Raw genomic sequence first — 23,054 nt, forward strand, 5'->3', positions numbered from 1 at the left:
GTAGGATCCCTTACTGTTTTCCTCCTTGTCCCCTTGACCGAGGGGCCGTTTGCTCTGATGCTGTAGGCAGGGCTCCTGAGTGACCCTGTGGAGCAGATCTCCCAACCACATCCATGGGACTCGAAGCATTCAGCAAGAAACAAGACCTTGTGTGCGCCTGGGTGGCTCAGTCGGTTAAGCGGCTGCCTTCAGCTCAGGTCATGACCCCAGAGTCCTAGAATCGAGTCCCGCATCGGGCTGTCTGCTCAGCGGGGAGGCTGCCGCTCTCCCTGTTTGTGTGCTCTCTCTCTCTCTCTATAAACAAATAATATCTTAGGGGGAAAAAAAGAAAGAGAAAAGAAAAGACAGAAACACAACCATGTCCTTTAAAGGCTGTGATATGTCACTGTCTGTTACCTCTTCTTTTTTTTTTAATTTATTTTTTAATCTTTTTTATTTTATTTTATTTATTTATTTGAGAGAGAGAGTGAGAGAAAGCATGAGAGGGGAGAAGGTCAGAGGGAGAAGTAGACTCCCCACGGAGCTGGGAGCCCCATGCGGGACTCGATCCCGGGACTCCAGGATCACCTGAGCAGAAGACAGTCGCTTAACCAACTGAGCCATCAGGCCCCCTGTCTGTTACCTCTTCTAATACAATCTCTAAAGCCAGGCACAAGAGGTGCATAAATACTTTCTGAAAGAATGAATGTTTATATTAGCCCCTTTATCCTTGAGGTTGCTCCATATTACAGGTGCAAACTGTACCAGGAACCTAGCTATACATATTAGGGACAGAAGAAAGTCTGTATGGGTGGGTCATTGCTATTACCATCATCACACTGGAGCTTACTAGAGCTGAAGCAGAAGAACTACAGGAAAGAAGGCCACAGAAAACTTCATGCAGAGCCAACAGCCACCCCACCTTCTCCCCCTCATCCAATGATCCCTCTAGGTCACTGAAGTGATACCCCAGATGTTTGAATGTCTATCTGTGCTGGAAGCAGAGCCACTGATGGTCATGACCTATCCAGTGACACAACCGTGTGAGGCAGGCAATTTCTCTCCTTCTCCTGCAGGTTCCACAAGCCGAAGTGGGGCTCACTTACAAGATTCTCCCCGCTTCCCTCCTCTGCATACCCAGTTAGCATTTCCTTCCATCACGACTGTCTCAATCCCATGTAGTCCCCGGCAATGTCCCTGGGTGGCTATTTCTAAAGAGCATAAAATACCCTTTCCGCTGATTCTCATTCATGGCAGTTGTGTTCTAGAAAGTCACTGGAAAGGCTCAGTTAGCAAACACTAAACCATTGCTTCCAGGGGAAACAAGCGTTTCCTATTTCTCATTCAGAGATGGGTATGTGATTCTGGGATTCTTTCCCACCAATAAAATTTATGGTGTTTCTTCCTAATCTCTCATTCCTATTGAAACAAAATCTGCCTTCCTATAAATCCTATGCCCCGGACAGAGTCCCTCCCATTCGAATTATCGAAAATAGCATCGTGTTTTCTGCTGTCCCGGTGTTAGTTTACCATAAACAAAGATACTTAAACTATAGATAAATGGTGTCCAGATCCTATTACTTGAGACAGGATATGAGTTTAATTTGAACCCCAGGGAGAAGGGCGAATTTGGTGATTTTGGCCCAAATTCACTTATTCTGAGCTCGTTCTCTGGTGATAATAATGACCAACATTCCAGGCACTTGCTCAGTGCCAGACCCTGTCTGAAGCTCCCGGCAAGTGCTGAGACATTTCATCCTCATGAGACTCTAATGAGACTCTAATGAGGTGGGTACCATGGTTTATCTCCATCTTCTAACAACAGCGTCTTGACGCACAAAATGATTAAGCAAATCACCTAAGGTCACACAGTCGGGAGAGGAAAATGCCAGGCTATCACCCGGACAGTCCCACAAACCTGCCAGACTGCAGGACATTGTGGGATCACAGGCACACGCACACACACCCCAGCACACACGCACACACACAGGCAGCAGAGCTGACCACTTCCAGAATGCCCAGGGTGAACCGGCGGCCACTTCACCCTTCTTCCTCAAGGAGCACCGCTCTCTGGTGGGCTCTGACCAATCAGTTCTTTTAAAAGCTGCATTTGGGTGATAAAGGTGAAAGGAAGAGATATCTAGGGTTGGTTATATTTCTTAAAACTAAAGATCCGGAAACCCAAAAGGTAAGGCAGGGTGGCCTTCTCCAGCCAGAGCCCCTGGAATGCTGAACTTCAGGCCCTGTGATGACCTGGTGGCTGGGGGGGCTGGCAAGGGGAGCCCGAGGCGTGACTGGACCCCAAGAGACGCAACTGGTTGGGGGCTCACAGACTCCAGTTTGTTAAACAACGAGATTCTCAGGAGGCTGTGAGTTCCCTGCAGGTAGGAGGAGGTAGAAGGCAACCCAAGGAACAGAATCATGGGGACTGCAGACAGATCACTGCCAAGGTAATTCCTATTTGGCTGTTTGGGAGGGAGAGCCACTGGTCATTAGAACGGCGTTCTACTTTTGCTTCACATGCGTCAAAACTTGAATTTTTGACATGGAGAAATACAGATCTGTGGTCAAGATTTTTTTAAAAGAGATCTTGGAAATGAAGTGCTGAATACTGGTATTTACAGTTGGAAAAGGATGACACAACACTCTACTTAGTGCCTGGGACCTTGCAATTCATAATAAGAAATATGTATTTGGTCTTTGTTCATTTCTGACACAGAGAGCCTAAAACCCTAGAAATTTCCTGTGAAGAGGGCAAGGGGTCTTTTGTTATGTTAATAAGGCGAGTCTTGGAAGACACCTAAGGATGAGGGCTGGTTGCCAGGGGAACCAACCACGTGATTAGAGGACAAGAAACTTACAAACCCATCCCCCGACCTCCAGGGAGGATACAGGGGCTGGAGGTTGAATCAATCCCAAATGGCCAATGATTTAATCAGCCTTGCCTATGTAATAAAACCTCTATAAAAACCCAAAGGACCAGGTTGGTACACATCTTGCCCCATGCATCTCTTCCATTGGCTGTTCCTCAGTTATATCCTTTTGTAATAAAGGTGTAATCTGTTAAGCAAAATGTTTCTCTGAGTTCTGTGAGTCATTGTAACAAATTAATCGAACCCAAGGAGAAGGTTTCTGTTGGCACCTCTGATCTAGAGCCAGTGGGTCAGAAGCACAGACTGGGACCTGCAGGCAGGCAGTCTTGGGGGGCTGAGTCCCTCCACTGTGGGAGTTGATCTATCTCTGGAGAGATGGGGTCAAAACTGCCTTGAGTTACGGGACAGCCAGCCAGCACTGGAGAAATTGCTGGTGCGGACAAACACCTCTCCGAGGTTAGGATTGGTGACGAGAACCCCTTCACGCTTTGCCTATCTGTGTCTCTGACTCTCTTCTTTTGCCTTAGCCCGCCAGTCCAAGAAAGCTGTCAACTAGTGATCTGGGGTCCCTCTTCATAAGATGCATCATTACACTAAAAACAAAAATGATCAAGCAACAGCAGAGGGCCAGGATGGATGCAAGACATCAGGCATCCAAAACCATCTAAGAGATGTGACCTCTCGTTATAGAGCTCATGGTCAAGTACAGAACTTGGGCCCACAAACAAATGATTATTACATGTGACGAATGCTACCATGGGCCATGTCCAGAGCACTACGAGAGCAACATGGAAGGAGGGATTCATCTGGACCAGAGGGGGTAGGAGATGTCTAACAAGGAAGTGGCTTCAGACCCATACCAGAGGGATTACAGGAGCTTGGCAGGTGGAAACATGTAGGAAGGTCGTTCTAGGCAGAGGGAGAACTGTAAGCAAAGGCCCAAGGCACAGCTTTCCCTGGCGTCTGCAGGTACAGAAAGCAGCACCAGATGGCTGAGCCAGCAGGAGTAAGGCACTAGGGCAGGCTGGAGCGGGTTGGGAAAATCTCAATTATCAGGATAAGGAACTTGGATACCATCCCGAGAAGAGCAAAAGGTTTCAAGCCGAGGAGTAACACCATCCCACTGGCATTCTGAAAGACAACTCTGCTGGTCATTCAGGGGACGAACTGGAGAAGAGAGACACTGAGGAAAGTAAATAAGCGGAGAATCTCTTACAAAACCCAGGTTAAAAACAACCAGTGTTTGAACCAGGGCAGAGGCCGTGGCCACGAGAGGCAGGTTAGCTGCTGGACTAGGAGGGCCGACCAGATGTTGGGAGTAAGGATGGGGGAGGTGTTGAAGACACCTGCACTTTCTCTAAAGAACTAAATGGATGCTATTAATTAAAATCAACAAATGGGTATGAAGACCAGGGTCCTTTAGAACAGGTTTGGTCGGGGGGCGCCTGCGTGGCTCAGTCGTTAAGGGTCTGCCTTCGGCTCAGGTCATGATCCCAGGGTCCCGGGATCGAGCCCCACATTGGGCTCCCTGCTTGGTGGGAAGCCTGTTTCTCCCTCCCTCCTCCCCTGCTTGTGTTCCCTCTCTCACTGTGTCTCTTTCTCTGTCAAATAAATAAAATCTTAAAAAAAAAAAAAAAAAGAACAGGTTTAGCGGGGAAGACAATGATATCAGCTGTTCACATCGAATTCCAGGTTTCTGTGCATCACCTGGGAATGGAGAGCTACAAGGAGATCGTGAGAGAGAAATCACATAGCTGGGCTGGGGTCCGCAAGGGCTGAAACAGGGAGATCAGGGCCAGGGCCAGGAACATGAGACCATGTGTAAAGAACAGAAAATAAATTAGCCCAACTGCTGGGAATGAACATGACCTTCACATTTTCAGGTACTTCCGCCAAGTGCCTGATGAGTGGGTGTTCTACTTCCTTATGCACTTGTACAACTGTATGCACACAAACACACACATGCACACTTATACACGTACACACACATCACATGCACACACTCCAGAAGGAAAACACAGCCTTTCCGTAGGATGAGCCAAACCGCCCAATGGGGTCAGCGGACCACCTCTGCCTGGGTTTCTCTGGGAACTTTGTGCGGGTAGAACAACACTGCCTACTCATAGTTATACCCATCTCTCAGGTAACTGGGTGGACAGCACCCTCACGACGCCGGGTTTACATGTATGTTTACATCCTAGCTTCTCACTGCAGCCACAGAACAATCCCAAGCAAGGCTTCCATCTAAGTAAGAAAACTGAGGGGCTCCTGGGTGGTTCGGGGGCCTTCGGCTCAGGTCATGATCTCAGGGTCCTTGGATTGAGCCCCGCGTCGGGCTCTCTACTCAGCGGGGAGCCTGCTTCCTCCTCTCTCCCTGCCTGCCTCTCTGCTGACTTGTGCTCTCTATCAACTAAATAAATAAAATCTTTAAAAAATAATAATAATAATAAGTAAGGAAACTGAGAGCCCAAGAAATGGAACGACCAGGAACAAAGTCTCCTGGCTGTGTCAGGCAGTGCCCCCTGAGCGGGATGACAGACAAGGGGTAAATGCAAATGAAACTCAGCATCACCCCCAATGGGGGCATCACCAACTTCACACCCCTCAACCGCACACCAGCCAGCACCAGCTCCCCTGCCCCTCAGTTTCCTGTTGCAGAGCAGAGCTGGGCAGAGCTAACCACACGTCACTTAGGGCAGGAACCGCAGAGGAGCCTGCGGCCGGAGGGAGAGCAAATCTGAGCATCGAAGTGACAGAGAAGAGGAGAATGGGGACAGATCTGCATTCACCCTGCGTGAGAAGAAACAGAGGCGCAGGGACATGTTTTTGCTGCAGCTACAAAAGGAGCTGCTTCAGCTTCCAGGGGGAAGTCGGTGGCCCTCCCCGAACTCGTTTCCTGCCCTCTGCCCGAAGCGGATCTGAGCCCGTGATAATCATGGCCCCGGAGGCTGGGGACACTGACCTCCAGCCGCCTCTGGTCGCTCAGCAGGCAGTCCAGCAGCACGGGCTCACACCTCCGGACCAGCGTCTCCCAGCGCTGAGCGTCCCCCAAGCTGCTGCCCTCAGACCCGGAGGGGCCCTGGGAGAAGCAGGAGACGGTGTCCACGTCGAACAAAGTCGGCATCTCCCTCTCCAGCCTGTGGCTGCCCCCTGCAGTCTGGGCAGAGTCTGCCAGGCGCTGAGTAGTCTTGAGATAGAAGTGGGGAGAGAGAAGTCGAGGGTGTTCGTGGGGCCTGTCCAGGCTGGCAGCCTTGGCTTCCATGTCCTTGGGGCTCTGACAAGGGGCCTCGGCCTCTCTGGAGGGCGGGCAGCCTTCCGCTTCTCCACGCTCCCCCGCAGAGCCAAGAGAGAGCCGTATGAAGCTAAAGCTTGAGGTAAAGGTGTCCTGAGAGCTGCCCGGGGCTGAGGGGACCCTGGGGTCACTCCCGAGGCCGCAGCTGTCACCATTCACCTCCTCTGGGAACAGACGGCCTTTTGTCCAGGTGTCTTTTGCTCTTTCACCGCCACCAGCATCCCAGCCAGTGCCGGGGGCCTCAGAACTGTCCATGGACGGGAGCTCGCCCTGCCACCCTGCGTCCCCAGGGCCACACGACCTGGCCGGCCTGGCAGGCAGTGTGGTGCCAACTTGGAACTGAATCCCGAAGAGCCCTGAGGGTCTTCTTGCAGGCGTCCTTGCCAGGCCCCCGTATCCCACAGGGGTCGGAGCTGAGGCTGCTGTGCTCCTAGGAACAGGGCTGCCCACCGAGGGGCCTCGCCACTGGCCTCCAGGATCAAGGCCACCCCGTCCAGCCCTGGACTCAGACTGGTGGGACTCCTCACCGCATGCCCCTCCCTGGGCACGGAGTGCAGTGGCCGCTGCTGGGTAGAGGAACCCAATCCGGGGCCCCGCTGTGCTTCTCATGTAGCCGGGCCTCCGTGCCAGCCGCCGCCGCCGCAAGGACGCCGCAGGTGGTAAGCAATCCTGGCCACCTGGGAGGAAGAGAGAACACAGCACTGTAAGCGCGCGTTGCTCAGCAGCTCCGAGGAACTGCATCTGGAGAGCATCCTGGACTAGAGGCCACTGCTCTGTGCATTTGTCAGAGACAGAGGCCAGCTCAGGCGTCATGGGGCCAACACAGCATGGAGATCCGGATGGTCCTGTCCCAGTGTTGGCCTCGAACATGTAGCAGCAGCTCAGTGTCTCTGCTCCTCTGCTCAGCACAGCAGCCACGGGGCTGAGTTACGCCAACACGTCCCAGGCCCGTCGGAGACACGGCCTCAGTGACCCCTTCGGCACCCTCTGGCATCTCGCCAGTGGGGCTCCTGGGCACATCAGCATGCATCTCCCAGACTGGGCCTGGAGAGCGAGTGACTGGAAGGCAAAGGCCCGCATCCTCATCCAAACGAGAGCCAATCACTCATTCCAGCGACTTACTGGACAATATGCGAGTTTCCATTATCCGAGCTATCCATGTCCCCCACTCACGTCCAGAGCCTGGAGGGCTGGCTGGAGCACAGCTTATATCCATCAACTCCTCTCACACCGCAGCCCACAGCAGGCCCTGTCTGATGTGCTCTATAAACCAGGGGCTGTGTCCCTCACCCAGCTACGCAACAGGAATAGAAACAACAAAAAATGCCGATAGCCCTTGGGCAGGTTTGTACAGCGGCTGAGAGCAGGGTCTGGCACTTCACGGCCAGGTTCAAGCCCTGGCTGCCCCATGGCTGACTGTGACCTTCCACACGTTACCTGACCTCTCTGTGCCTCAATGTGCTGATCGGGAAAATGGAGACATGACCAGTACCTCTCACCCAGTGTGGTTGTGTACATTGAACCAAATGAGTCGTGGTGCATAGACAGCCTAGAACAGTGCCTGGCACTCATGATCTGTGTGCCGAAGGTGTGAGTTCTTATTTCTCTGTGTCACAGCACATCGTTACTAAGAATATGTGCATAACCTATGCTCATTTCACGAGCTCACTGCCAAAATCATGGGAATCGCCCAGACCAGGAATTGTTTCCTTCTACAGTTAAGAAAACTGAGGCTCAGGGAAACTGAGTGACCAAGTCTCCTGACTCTCCTGGCCCACACAGCGCTCTCACAGGTGCACTCTGCCACACCACGAATCAGATGAAATGCAAAGCGTGCAAGGAAGACCAGGCAGCACTGAACGTGGCCACAGGTACGCTACAGCCTCTGGTGAGGAGTGGAACAAAGCTTCATGCCAGGACCACACATCCCGCTGTGTCCCCAGAACATGAAGGGGCCCAGGATCTTTGTCACAGTAAGTGGAAAGCACTTCGTGTTTGGGGGCCTCCTGTGTTATGATCATGGCACACAGCAGTCTTCAGAATGTGTGTCCATGGTAATCCTGGGGAATGAGCAGTGACCCATGAGCCACCCGTTCCCAGAATTTGAGCATCTAAGGACAAAAGAGCCCAAGACAGGTTCACACAGTGGCCTTCTCTTGCCAGCCGGGCGTGCCGACTGCCCGATGCCAGGAAAGGGTTAATACCACCCATGTACATAGAATTCCAGAAGCTGGCAGTGGAGGGAGGAGTGAAAGTAAGGGCTATCAGGGGTGGGAGAGGAAGTCGGGGTAAAGAAAGGGAGGGAGGTATATAATATACAACCCTAGGCACTTGCTACCATTTCCACTTCACAAATAATAAAACTAAAGCTCAGAAGGTTTCAGTTTGCCCAAAACTCCCAGATGGTAGCTTACCAAAGCCTGTTTTGGTAAGCTCATAGCTCACCCAAGCTCATTTCAGGACAATAAACCAGCATAATACCCTCCTGTGCCCCTAAGTGGCTTGATAAATGATGTATGAATGGATGCATGGATGGGTGAGGGACGGATGGATGAACCAAGGCCTATCGATTCCAAAACACATGCTCTTCCCGTACCCTTGGCCTCCAAGTGTATCCCTGAGGATGATAACTTGAAATGACAGGAAGTCAGAAGATTGATTTGTCTTATTTCTTAATGACAGAGGCCATGCAAAGCTGGAATCAGTAGAAAAGGACAGGATTAAAAATGTACAGAAGGAATTAACTACTTAGTAAATAGTCCAAATTGGACCACACATTTAGACAGTTACTATCAAAAAAAAAAAAAAAAAAAAAACCCAGCAGTGATTGAGGAGTGCACTTGTGATGAGCACTGGGCTGGAAGTGTTGTATGAAAGTTTGTACACCAGGAACTGATATTACATTATATGTGAACTAACTGCAACTTTTTTTTTTAAGATTTTATTTATTCATTTGACAGACAGGGATCACAAGTAGGCAGAGAGGCAGGCAGAGAAAGAGGGGGAAGCAGGCTCCCTGCTGAGAAGAGAGCCCGATGTGGGGCTCAATCCTAGGACCCTTAGATCATGACCTGAGGAGAAGGCAGAGGCTTAACCTACTGAGCCACCCAGATGCCCCACTAACTGGAATTTAAATAAAAACTTTTAAAAAAAATTAAGACATTGAAATCAAATTTTTTAAACAGAAAATAACAAGTGTGGATTAGAATGCAGAAAAATTGAAACTAGTGTGCATTTCTTGATGGGTATTCAGAGTAGCTGAAGAGAGTACAGTAGTTCCTCAAAAAGCTAAAAATAGAATTATTACATGGTTCAATAATTCTACTTCTTATTGTATACCCAGAGGTATTGAAAGCAGAAAAAATATCTCTTTGAGATAATTGTGCATCCGTGCACAATCACAGCAGTGTGATTCACAACAGTCAACGGTACAAGCAACCCACATGTTGGTCAGTGGGTGAATGGATAAACAAAAAATGGTAAAGTCATACAACGGAACATTATTCAGCCTTAAAAAGGAAAGAAATTCTAACCCAGGCCACAACTTGGATGAACACTGAGGACATCATGCTAAATGAAACAAGCCAGCCAGAAATGGGCAAATATTGTATTTATGAACATGTATACATTTATATAAGGTATCTAGAAGAGGCAAATGCATAGAGCCAGAAAGTAGACTGGTGATGGGCAGGGATGGGGTAGTTGATGTTTAATGTGGACAAAGTTTCAGTTTCAGAAGCTGAAAAAGTGCTGGAAATGGATGGGGGTAATAGTTGTATAATAATGTGGATATACTTAATGACATTGAATTGTATCCTTAAAAATGGTTAAGAGGGTAAATTTTATGTTATATGTACTTATACTGTAAGGACCTATTTAGCCAGAGCGACTCCATCTTGGTTAAAAGCCACTGTGTTGTTTGTGCAGTAAAACTTAAACTGACCATGCGCCCCTGCCCAGAGAAACTTACTTAGAAGCAAGTCTGAGAAACCAGTAAAATATGGTCGGTCAGTTCCTAACAACAGAGCCCAGAATACAAGGATGAGTCAGGCCAGGTGGAGACATCCAATCAGTAAAAAGTACAGATACTGTCTCCCTAACCACCGAAGAATGTAAACCCCGCCTTTTGGGCGCCAAACTTGGGCACCAATTCTGACCAGAGTGATAGGTTAGTTCAAACAGCTACTATAGGGTAAACTGTAATTCAAGTGGCCACCTGCGTATGACCTAACCTGACTATGCAATGTTACAATCTCATTGGCCACCTATGTGTGGCCAGGCTTTTGCTCTATAAAAGTTAGTCTGTGAGACTGGGAGGGGTCACTCTCTTTGGAGGCAGCCCTGACCAGTCAGTCAGTCAATTCTTGAGCTTGTAAGCTGGGGGTAGTAGCTCTCTTCAGAAACGGCCCTGGCTGGTCAGTCTGACTTCTAATGCTAAGCAAAGAATAGAGCTTTGCATAACTTTCACCTTGTCTCACTCTCATCCCCCTGGCCGATCGGTCTAACTTCTAATACTTATCAGAAAATAAAGCTTTAAATAACTTTCACTTTGTCTCAGTTTCGTTTTAATAACGGACCTAACAATCCCAATGAAGATTTTTTTTAAAAATCTTGAAAAAGGTCAAATTGGGTCACCATGCTATGTGATCTGAAGGACTCTGCCCTACCCTTTCCCTCAGGGGTTTCACGACCTGAGGGTGTCTCTGACATCAAGGTCCCAACCACAAAGAGAACCAATGTTCCTACTGGGCTTCTGGTAAGATGTCCTTGGGCCACAGTGCTGCTGAGCAACAAGCCAAGAAGACCAGGCATGAGAAATATGTTCACCAAATGTGGGACGAGAAAGAAGGGTCAGCTGTGTGGACGGCCCAGCTCCTGCACCCACCAGACCCCTCACACGTCCCATCCCCTGGCGTGGGCCTTCCTAGAAGGTGGCCCAAGGGGCAGAGGCAATCACACACTATTAATCCTAACCCTCAGGAGGGACAGAACTGACAGCTGGATCTGGATGGCACTTCTGGAATGAGCTAGAAGGAATAGAAGAAACTCATATTGGGCAGATGGCAGCTCAGAAATCTCTAGAAAGACTCCCAGGTCCCTATACCCCAAATCCCCCTTTATCAATTTTTTTAAATTTTTTATTTTTTAAGGAAACTTACAATAGCCCTTCTGACCAGAAATCAATTATCACTATCTCTCCTGCCTGAAATCCTACCTCTTAGATTGGTCCAAACCCCAACCTGCCGTCACGCCCTGCAGTTAAGGGTTATGATGCATTCCGACCTCAGAGGGCAAATTTCCTTCCTTGACTGATGCATACCCTCAGGGTTGAGTGGGCAGGAAATACATGGCGAGTTTTAGAGATTTGAGAGCTGACCGGGAAACCAGCTGTGCCTTCTGCTCCTTATAAAACTCAGAGATGGTTTCATTCTGCCCTTCTGGCCCTGGAGAGGCTGAGGAGGGAGGCTTGCCTCACGCAGCCTCCTCCATCCCCTACAGCCTCCGACTCCGGAACAGACTCTAGGGAGAGGAGAGCAGACCTCCCGGTCCGGGTTATGTAGGATCCCCACCTCCACCGCCATCCAGCCCAGTGAGCTCCGGGACGGCAAGGGGAGTGAAAGACAAGAGCTTAGAATAGACCCAAATGACAAAAGACCTCTACACGCAGTCCAGATAAGGTGCCCAGAAACACGTGCTCATCTAACTTATAGAGAAAATTAAGGGAAACCCATGTTAACCAGCAAATATCCTGTCTGCCTGCCTCTAACCTTCTTCTTCCAGACAAATCCTTCCCATCCTTCGGCTTCCAACGCCCTTCCCCATCGGCTGCCTTGTCCTGATGGTGCAGGTCCCAAGTCTCTAAGAACGATCCACACCACCCCTGACCCCCTACTTAGTTACCCAGCACTGCTAGCTATTGTCTTCCGTGTATGTAAATTGTTCCCCACTTACGCTATACGTGAGCTTCTGGACACCCTCATCATTTTCCAAAAATCCTAGTATTGGAAAGCATTCCAATACACGTTGGCCAGTAATATTTATTTTTAAATAGGAAATCTTTTAAATCTTTTAAATAGGAAATCTAAAATATGCAATTTTTAAAAACATGATATACATGAATCTACTTGTAAGAACTTAAAACCAAGACACAAAGTTCAAATCTACATGAAATGCCCATGTGGGCTGGGGGAAGTCACCTGGCCACACGGTTCCTCAGTGATTCATTTGGGGAATGACTCATGTGGGGAGAGCATGTCTGTCTCCCTCAGGGCCGCTGCTGAGAACACACAGAATAGTCAGGAAAGAACAAGCACGGAAGACTTTGCAGAGCACAACTTGGATATCAATGTATAGAGAAAGCATAAATGAATGTATTCTTCTCATGGAAGGAATTTTAATCCTATTTGTCATGGTCGGAGCAAAAGTCTTTTCTAAAACATTCAGGTTAACCAAAGATCCTGAATCGTAAGAAAACCGCACATCCCCGTGGATTAACTTGTTTTCAAAGAATCAGGATCCAGTCGAATTCCTACAGAGCATAAACGCTGAACCGAGCACAAGGTCCTCTTTCTCTGACAGTTCAGAGAGCACCTGAGGTTCAGAAGTGGCTCAGGTCATGGTCGTAGCATCGAGCAAGCATGGCGGGTGCTCGTGAGGAATAAATCAACATTTATTGTGTTTCCCTTTAATGCACCATCTGTTTTAATAAAACGACTCCTTACGGAACACTAGCTGCTCCATGGGATGCGGACACAAGCGAGACACCGTCCCTTCCCCCAGGGGCTCGGGATCTGGGAGGGGACACACGGCGCGCACACAAAAACCGTCAGAGGGCAGAACGGGCTACTTTAATCACAGAGGAGGAGAATTCGATTTGAAATTAAGTGAATGGGGTATTCCAGTTGGCTCTATTGGTTTCCCTCACAGTTCTTTGCAAAGCACAGACTTCATGAGCCCCAGAATACTCCCGAATTTAGGTCACCCCAAAAACGCACCTCTTGGGATTGAAGGGAAGAAGGGTGACAAGACAGGCCTGTTCTGGGGGACCCGGGACGCCTCTAACAAGCAGGTCTGCGCTGTGATCGGAGGCCTCCTTCTCATCTCGCTGGCCGCTCCCCTGCCTTGTCCTGCTCCCCCCTTTATCCTGCACGGGCATCCCCCTCCATCAGCCTCTTGCCTGTGTCACTCCGCGTCTGCCCCTCAGAGAACCCCAACTGTGTCCTAGAAAGAGTCCAGCCAGCAAGCACAGGTGGCCTGCCCGCTAGGGGGTTGCCGTGGTGGGGGGAGCAGAGAGAGGACGGAAGCACACACGCAGGGAGTCCCGCCTGGGTGGTGAAGGACAGGCGCGTGGGGCTGGGCCGCACAGGGCAGGGCACCTGGCTTTGTCTGGCGGGGTCTGGCTGAGCTGCACAGCCGAGCGAGGGTTCGAGAGGCCCCAAGGGAGACTGCAGGACGGAGACTTAGAGGAGGGAAGGAGGCCAGCTGGGGGAGCGGGCTAGAGGACACCGCTGATGGGCCGGGCCAGGATGGAGCCGGAGGCCGCAGGGCGTATGGGCAGCACCAAGCCTGGATCTTTGCCCTGAGCCGGACGGACGAGGCCCTTGAAGGACAGGAAGTAGAGGCGGGGCGTGAGCGGATGGGCACGTTTTAAGAGCTCACTCCGCGGAGAACAGACCCCAGGGAGTGAGAGAGGACGCCAGGACAGCAGTTAGAAGGCACCCAACGGAGGCAAAAGTGAGGGAAGTGCGCCTGCCGCAGGCACAGTCAGCCTGGTCCTTTCCCGGGTGAGGTCACGGGGCCAGGAGGCGTCCCATCGCTCGGGCCATCTGTGTGTGTCCTCTGCTGCACACCTCGCGTTGACTCTGGGTCTCTTATGTGACAAAGGGCAAGCAGCAGCTCTCCGTAGCACTCTGGACGGCCTCCCGCCTCCACCGCCCTCCCGCAGGCAGTATTTACACACACAAAGATCTGGGGCCAGAAGAGTGATATTCTCAATGAGTCTCTCGGCCAAGCAGTCACCACAGGCTTGCGGATGTGTCATCTTCACAAACGGACACTCTCTGTCCCTCTGAGAGGAAGATCGTTCTCCTAGACGTGACTGCTCACCATGGGCCTTGGTGACCAGAGCCACTTCCTCCCGATCTGGTATTTCCATAATCTTCAAAGCCACACGCCCTGTGAGTGTAGATGCCCACAGGTCTGCAGAGCACGGCCCTCTGGCCAACCACCGGCAGTCCCGTGAGAACAAAGCTCTGTGGTTTTCTACCAGCCTCCCGGTCACCCAAACGCAGAGCTCTGACTCCTGGGCCGCAGACCTCACTTCCTCAAACAGCTTCTCCATTGAAAGGGACGAGCCCCACGCTGAACAGGGGCTTCACTGGCTAGTGTCAGCCCCGAGTCAGGGAAACTGGAAAGACTGTTCTGCCTGGAACACACATGACATGTATGGGCTAAAGGTACGTAGAAAAGAGAAAAAATAAATAAATAAATAGCGCAAGCTGGTCCAGGGAGGAGATGCTGTTGGTGATGGAGGTCAAGGGTACCGGTCATCACTCAAGTGGGTGGCAGGTACATGGCGCTGATAGTCTCTGCAACCTGTGTGTCGGACGAAGTTTATAACTGGGAGATAGTCTGTAAGGAGTTTTCAGAGGCACAGGCCCTGCCCTTAAGGAGCTCACAGCGGTGGGAAAGGGAGACGCACCCGGAGCCGATCCCGCAGCTGGACCCAGAGGTAGAGGCTACAAAGCCACAACGGAGGGGAGGTCCCTGCCCGTGGAGGACGAGCAAGTACACAGCAATGGAAGTGATAGCTCCACGAGGGCCAAACATCCGTGGCCCAGGCCGGCTGGGCCCCTGCGGATCATGCAGCAGACGGTGGGTCATGAGGAAGCCCAGGAGGCTGGCGGGGAGTGGAGGGACGGCACATGGGGTGCAGGGACAGGCAGAGGCAGGGCCCTGCACTAGAGAGAAGACAGCTGGAAACACAGCTGGCAGGCGGAGATCCTGAAGGGCCCAGGATGCCCCCGGTGGCAGAGAACTCTGGAAGAGGAGGAGGCCGGGGAAAAGAAGTGACAGGAAATGACCCGAGTAATCACGTGTGCTTCCCAGAGGTGTCGCCTGTGGGATATCGGCCTCGGGACGTGCAGCCCGAAGCGTCCAGTGTCATTCGTGGGGTGCGGACCCTTGTCACCTGCTGTCCTCCGCGTTCACATTCCAACGGCAGCACTGAGTGGGTCCCAATCATGGCCGCCCGGCAGTCACCGGGGTCTCTTTTCAAAATGAGGAACTCGCCATGCTGGGTGGTGGGACTCGGCACTTGCAAGGTGATCCCAGGGGGAAGCCAGGGTTGGGAACGTCTGCTCCAGGTTAGAGTCCTGCTGAAGCTCCTGCTGTGCTCGGAATCTGAGTGCATCACATGCAACACTCATGACCTTGCTGAGGCTGCTGCTTTGCAGAATCTTCTCTTTCCCCTAAACTTCTTTGTTTCTGGAAATGTGGCTTTTCATGGAGAACCTCTAGGCATGGACAAAATGTGGCCTGTATCTACAATGTGTCCCCATACATCTGTTCTGAATCTTCTAGCCTGCATAAAGTTTCCGCTTTTAGTCAGACAATGGGAGTCTTGGGCCCCACAGCACCACCCCCTGGGGAGTGGGGGGCCGGGGGCAGCCGGGAGACAGGCTGCTGCTGGGCACGGTCTCACTGCCCTAACGTGCACGGAGAGGAACGGGGGCCAAACCGCCGGCCAGCATTCAGCACCCTTGGGAGTTTAAGAGTCAAAACCCGTGCGTGGAACAGGTAACTGGATCCTAGAACAAAGAAAAACTATTTTTGGGAAACCTGGTGAAATCCAGGTAAGATCTCTAGTTCAGTTCATTGTGCCAATGTTCATTTCTGAGCTGTCGTAACTGTGCCACGATTACAGAAGCTGTTTGCGGGAGGGGAAGCGGCAGGGTGGGTGGGGGAAGGAACGCTGCCGCATCTTTGTCGCTTTCTATGAATCTGGAGGTATTCCAAAATAAAAGGCTTATTAAAAAAAACAGGTACACAGGAACACTTGGGTGGCTCAGTCAGTTAAGCATCTGACTCTTGGTTTCAGCTCAGGTCATGACCTCGGGGTCGTGGGATCAAGCCCTGTGTCGGGCTCCACACTCAGCACAGAGTCTGCTTGGGATTCTCTCCCTCTCCCTCTGCCCCTCCCCCTGCTCTCTTGCTCACTCACATCTCTCTCAGTTAAGAAAAAAAATCTTAAAACAAAAGCACGCGCCTGTGTGCTCACACGATTTGTAGACATGTACTTTGTACTAGAGAAGGGTGTGGACCTGGAGACGGATTGCCTGAACCTGACACTCAGCTCTTCCTCTCCGTAGTGAACGCCGCTGAGTTCCCTGTGTCTCTGCTTGCCTTGTCTGTTACAGGGGACTCGGGTTCATAGCAGTGCTGGAAAGACAGGTCAGAGTATGAATTTCACTGCCCTATACCGTGCCTGGCACAGAGTAACTACTCAAAAACAATCTTATTCTCAATTCAGGGATAAAGACAAGGATATCACCCTGAAGCAAAGACACCTGCACACGGGCACCCGGAGGCAGAGTTCAAGGCAAAGCGTAACCAAAGCAGCCTCGGGTCTGACTCTCAGCCTTTTCCTGTACTAATAAGACTCCTGGAGGCCAGTAGGAATCTATTCTCTCTCTGACCCTCTCTCTGACTCTCTCAGTCTCCCTCTCTGACCCTCTGTCCCTCTCTCTCTGTTTCTCTCTCTGTTTCTCTATGACTCTCTCTGACTCTCTCCCTCTCTGCCACTCTGCCTGTCTCTCTCTCTCTGCCTCTCTCTCTGCCTCTCTCTAACTCTATCACTAACTGTCTCTCTCTCCCTGCCTCTTTGTCTGTCTCTCCCTCTGTGTCTCTCTCCTGCACCAATCTCTCTCTCTCTCTCTCTCTCTCTCTCACACACACGCACACATACACACCCCATCCATCACAGCATCACAGAGACAACCTATACTCTCTTGTCTACCCAGCCCTTCCCATCTCTCTAATCCAGTTTTCTGTGTTTTCTTTCCTTTCTAGGCCTGGATCAACCTCCTGCTCAAGCAGGTCATTGAGGAATTCAGCAGAAAGAGATTCACAGACCACGTGGACATGTTTGCTCTGAAATCACTGGACAGCCTCTCTCCATGGTGCTATTAATTCTCATAAACAATTGTCTTTTTCTTTTCATGTAAAGTGCTACTCAAAACTCTGATCGCCATCTGAACCCCCGTCAGAGTGCTGCTAGCTACAGATGGGTGTCTCTAATGAATTTTTTAACTGCTGCCCTAATAAAATATGGATGAACCAGAAGGAGCCCTCTCTCTAGCTGTTATTTCCAAATAACCAAACAACTTAAGTTCCTGCTCTTATTACAGCAGCAAAGAGTCGTAAGCTCTCATGTCCACCCTAACAAAAGACAGCTTTTTTCATGCCAGTCCATCTGCAAAGTTCACAGTTACCTTTTTTAATGCCATATTTTATGCATGGGCTTATTTTCATGGCTTTCTAAATGCCCCACTTTGTGTGCCAAATGTGAGATATGTTTATTAAAAAATGATCCCAAATTGTCAGCACTTCACACAGAAGTAGTACCCTCGAGACGGCAGCATCTTTCAAGAAAGTCCCTGCTTTGCACTAAATTTTTATAATACTCAGAATTTAAGCCCACATCAAAGGTTTGTGCCACTTTAAATACCTGACCTTAAAAATGATACAGTGAGAGCATCGCAAATGTACTGCTCCATGGCCCTATTGGAAAACAAGAGGAAATTCAGTACATCCCCCCACCCCACACTCTAGTATGGAAACCTGGTGCACTGGTCCAAGGGAATAAGAAAGAAATCAGCATCATACGCCTCCTGTGTGAGAAAGATCGGGACCCCGTGACACCATAAGCACATGGACAGGCGGTCAGGGGACCCATACCTCGGCTGGATGTGAGATGGAAGGGGACATCCTCTAATAGACCATGACGGTCTTCCGTCTATACTCGAGGACCCCTCATTTGTACAGCTCCTCGAGTCTCACCGTCTATTGAGGTATAACATGAATCCCAGTTTTAAGAGGCCACGACTCTATCTAGAAAGCTTGAGTCTCTGACCGATTCAAACCCAGCTGGCATCTGGAGTTGATGACATGAGGCAGGGGTGAAGCGGAGGTAAACTTCGGACTGACCAGCACAGGCTTTGTCTCAACAGTAATCCTTTCCTGAAGATTACCTCAGGGAATACTTAGGGTATTTAAGAGAACAAACTTTTTTCAAGGATCCATTTACATTCATACAGTGAAAATTAATTATAAGGAATTCCTGTCTCTTCTTGCTTTCATAGTGCCTCCTCACTGTGGAATGATCTCAAACAAAGCGATACATTTCACTGTTAAGAATAAGCCCCCGCAGAAGCTTTGATGTGGGAATGTCTGAAGGGGCTTTGGTTACAGCAATATGTTTCCTCACGATGGAAAGCAACTCATCGCCCTCACTAAACTCCTTTTGAAAGCTTTTGTTCCCAAAGTGGCATGTTTTATGATTTTTAAATTATTAAAATGAGATGCTAGTGTCTCCAGCAGCCACTACTCTGGGACAGACATCACACCCACACTCAGATAGGGGCCATCTGCCAGAGGAGGCCAAGAGCAGGAGGGCTCAGCCTCTCCCCTGGGACTGGAATTCAGAATACGGGGAGGACACACTCGAAGGTGTGTCACAGCCGGGCTCTGGGCCAGAAACCACACGCGAGAGAAATTGCTCATGCCCTCGGAGGCCCTGCTTACGGAGAGGTGGGTGTGCATCAGCGAGGGACGGATGCCCAAGGGCGCACACCTGCGCTGGTAAGCTCCGAGCGCCTCACTCTGTGAGGTCAAGTCCCTCGCGGGACCTGGGGTCCACAATCAACTATCCCCCAGAAAAGAAGCGACTGCCATATATCTCAGGGTGATATTTGTGACGTCCCCAAGAGCGTTGTGTAGTTGAACTGGGTTTCAACGTCCCTCTGGCCCTCTTGGACTTGCCCAAGGGTACCTACCCTGAGCCTCAGCATTCTCATCTGAAAATGTTCCTCATCCCTTCCTTGTAAGGAACGAGCCAATTGTCCACACCACCTTCTCTCGGTGTTGCCACAATCTCACCGCTGCTGGCATCAACCACGCAGACGGAGGGCTGCCTACTGGTTCTCATCTCCCTCCCAGGCCAAGCAGGGCAGAAATGACACCTTCTTCCTCTTTGCCCTGCTGTTCCTGGCTCCATCCCGACCAGCCCCCTCTGGCAGTGCTCCTTCTTCAGACAAGACCAGTACAGTGTTTTCTAGTCAGTTTTCCCATTTACAGTCTCACTCCAGGGCTGCCTGGAAATCACACCAAATCCACCCGGGAGCAGAGGACATATACCGACAAGCCCCGAGTTACCGCCAGAGATGACTCATTTCGTCTATTACGGATGAAGTTCAACAGCTTAATATTCCGAGAGGGGGTCCAGCGGCCCGAAGGAAAGCGGGATCTTGATTCTGTCATCTCCCGTCTGGGTGATGCTGAGCAAGCGGCTTAGCCCGCTGTGTCTCAATGTACTCATGTGTTAAATGGGCATAATCCCCACACCTTGAAGGAATGTTCTGGGGATACATTAAAGTCACTATCCTGTATTTGCAAAAGCCCATCGTAGCTTGTGGCAAGTGGCAATCCAAGCTCAGTAAATTTTAGTTTCTTTCTCCAAGTTCTTCTGGGCATCTGAAGTCATTGCTGAATCCTGATAACATCTTGGAATTTCCCTAGACAGTCTTTAAAAGGAGGGAAGAGCTATCAATTTTCTCCCTTGCCCTCCTTTATATACATGTGGGGTTTTTTTTGAGGGGGGGGAGGATGGAATTTGTTAATTGGTTCTGGTATCTTCAACAGTCTGCTTGAAAGCTAGTGTTGTTTGGGGTATTTTTTTTTCTTACCTTTCTAAGACGGTAGAAGACAGAGAAAATAAATGGGTAAGCATAAAGGCATAAAAGTTCATGGGGAAAATAAGTCCAAACTATCAAAAAAAATACCAGACAATCTTTAAGCAATTTCTGACAAATAAAAGAAACTTATTAAAATTTTAGCAGATCTATATTTTTCCCTAAAGCTACAGAAATCCTCTGCATGTACATTCCTTGACCAAATGGTGCTTTGAACATTTCCTCAGTTTCCTTTAGGGAACAGTTAAGGGGAAAAGTGACATTTTACACTCTAAACACTCAAAATCAGGAGGTTTTTCCCCTCTCTCTGTTTACCTTTCCAGTCTCTGGAAACAACAACATCCAAAGAACTATTTCTTTTTTTAAAAAAAGGTTTTTAATAGCTAACACAAACTAGATACGTCTGGGTTTTTTTTTTTTTTTCCTAGAATGGGCTTTAAAACTTGAGTTAGCTCTCGCTAAGGGAATAGAACTTCCTTTGTACGCAGCCTATTTTGAAATAAATGAGGCAATCCTGAGTAATAAATTGGCTTTAATTCACTTATGCTGGAGGGAGGTGAAAACGAGACTGGGAAATTGCCGTGGTGGTCTCTGAGGGACCCAGGATGATAGAGATATGTCAGCAAACGAAACATACGACTAACCTCCAAGGTTCTAAAATGGGAACTAGGTCCTTCCTGCAAACTGTGGTCCAGTAATTGCAAACCAACGAGCATGACACAGACACCTGAGAAGTTTCTGAAGATTAATAACAGGACATTTTGTGGGTTCTTAGAGATGAAAAGGGCCTTCGTGGGTTTATGCAAAATGGATCATGTCAAACTAACTGTATTTCATTTAACCAGGAAATGAGAAAGAAGAAAAACAATAGCATTTACTGAGAACTCTACTATATGTCAGGCCTTGTAAGCCGCAGGGAGGGTTCGAGACGTAATTATCTGGACTTTACCCAGAGGATCTGGGAAGGCCTCTGCCACCTGCCCTGTGTCCAAGCAGAGGCTGGAAGCAGGTCTGGCAGGATAGGCAGATGGATTCACCGCTGGTGAATGACGATTCCAAGCCAAAAGATTCTGGAGCCTGAATGGAAGACTGGCCAGAAGGAGGGTCCCAGGCAGGGCTCTTTCCTGTCCCCTTGGCTGACAGTAGCAGCTAGACCTAAAAATGTCCCCGAAAGGATGACTCCTATTCATACACAACTGTTACAATTGATGAGAAAGGAGAAGTCATTCAACTAAACAATTAGAGAAAAGGGGAGGGAGCTATGATACACAACTAGCAGGGAAGGGGTTCTAGCTCATTGGGAATGATGTCACAAGAGGGCAAGGGACCAGAGAAGGGTCCTTAAGATGGAAAACAGAATGAAGACCAAGTAAATGCTCAACCAGTGGCCTCAGAAGGAGGCAGCCGATAGCACGCACAGACCTCTCTGCTGGTCTCCTTCATGGCAGCCTCATTAGGGAGGCAGGCGATGGCACACAGCCACCTTGAGAGACCCACTAGCCGGGGAAATTTTGAGAGTAAGTGTGTGTGTAAAGGAATGATTTATAAAGAGTGTATATGTCTGATTATAAAAGGAACTGTTTTATTGGGGTCAAAAATCAGCCTACAACTGTTTTCCCATGAAATCCTCCTCTTGTCTAGTTCCCTGCCTTTGAGAATGAGCGTGAACAACCACAGAAGCACCAGAGCAAATCTACAGTAGGAGTGTGCGAGCATGGTGGGAAGAGGCACAGGGAGGACCTCGGGGCCCAGCGATCATCCAAGGGGAAACCGATGTGTCATTTTTGCAAGATACACCAAGACGGTGCCACGCTTTATGGTCAGGAGTAGCCAATAAGCAGGATGCACAGAGATGCATGTTATTCCACAGAACCTCTCCCACCCCCGAGCTGTATGCAGAGCCTCCAGGATCTCAGCTTTTCATTATCAATATCTTTTAAGATTATTTATTTATTTGACAGAGAAAGATCACAAGTAGGCAGAAAGGCAGGCAGAGAGATGGGGGAAGCAGGCTCCCTGCTGAGCAGAAAGCCCGATGCGGGGCTCGATCCCAGGACCCTGAGATCATGACCTAAGCCAAAGGCAGCGAGCGGCTTTACCCACTGAGCCACCCAGGAGCCCTAGCAATATCTTTTAGAGAGATTGTTTTCACCTGCTTACGGTCGGAACTCTCTGATCAGCTTTATTTTAAATCCACTGATCCAGAAATTGTCTGTGAGCATTTTTTCAATTATACAGTGAATCTTGACAGAGAGCCAGACAGCATTAAAATGAGGGGGTGAGTTTGGATGGGGGTAGGGGCAGGGTGAAAATAAAAGGGCATCAGGGACACCATATAAATCCTCACCCTCCAGAAGGTGAGTTTCAAGGTCAGTTTTGGAATGTTTGAGGTCATCAGGCATTGTCATTATACTGGCTATAAATTCATGTAACTATGTTCTTAAGCAGAACTAAATACACATGGCCACAAAAGTTCAAAGCTCTTTTTTTTATAACTGCCTATGGTGCTTAGCATAGTACTAGACACCCTATGTACCCAACAGGGGCTCTAATATGCCACAAAAAGCTGTCTGATGTCATTCCAGACCACCATTCTAATTCTGCATTCCAGGGTCAGACCCAGCCTAATGAGGGATCATAAAGAAAGTCAGTAGCTTCTCTGCACTGCGGTTTTTCTGTACGTTTAAATGAGATAGGACATGAGAAAACACGTAAGTGCTACAGAAATGAAAAATCTTTTTTTTAAATAATTTTTTATTTTTTATAAACATATATTTTTATCCCCAGGGGTACAGGTCTGTGAATCACCAGGTTTACACACTTCACAGCACTCACCAAAGCACATACCCTCCCCAATGTCCATAATCCCACCCCCTTCTCCCAAACCCCCTCCCCCCAGCAACCCTCAGTTTGTTTTGTGAGATTAAGAGTCACTTATAG

At 49.5% G+C, this 23,054-nt stretch overlaps 1 protein-coding gene across 5 annotated transcripts in view; it reads right to left on the bottom strand.

Moving 5' to 3' along the window:
* The window catches only part of DISC1 (DISC1 scaffold protein), a 379,073-nt gene that overhangs the window by 300,719 nt on the left and 55,300 nt on the right, over positions 1-23,054 (bottom strand). For all 5 annotated transcript variants that reach the window (XR_009403909.1, XM_059397318.1, XM_059397316.1 and 2 more), the window contains exon 2: positions 5,815-6,821. Coding sequence is in view for 4 of the 5 variants with exons in the window: in XM_059397318.1 (XP_059253301.1) it covers positions 5,815-6,821 (1,007 nt within the window). In the remaining variant the exon portion in view is untranslated. The remainder of the gene's footprint in view (positions 1-5,814; positions 6,822-23,054) is intronic.

The sequence above is a fragment of the Mustela nigripes genome, chromosome 4 (assembly GCF_022355385.1).
Source record: "Mustela nigripes isolate SB6536 chromosome 4, MUSNIG.SB6536, whole genome shotgun sequence".
Taxonomy (NCBI): domain Eukaryota; kingdom Metazoa; phylum Chordata; class Mammalia; order Carnivora; family Mustelidae; genus Mustela; species Mustela nigripes.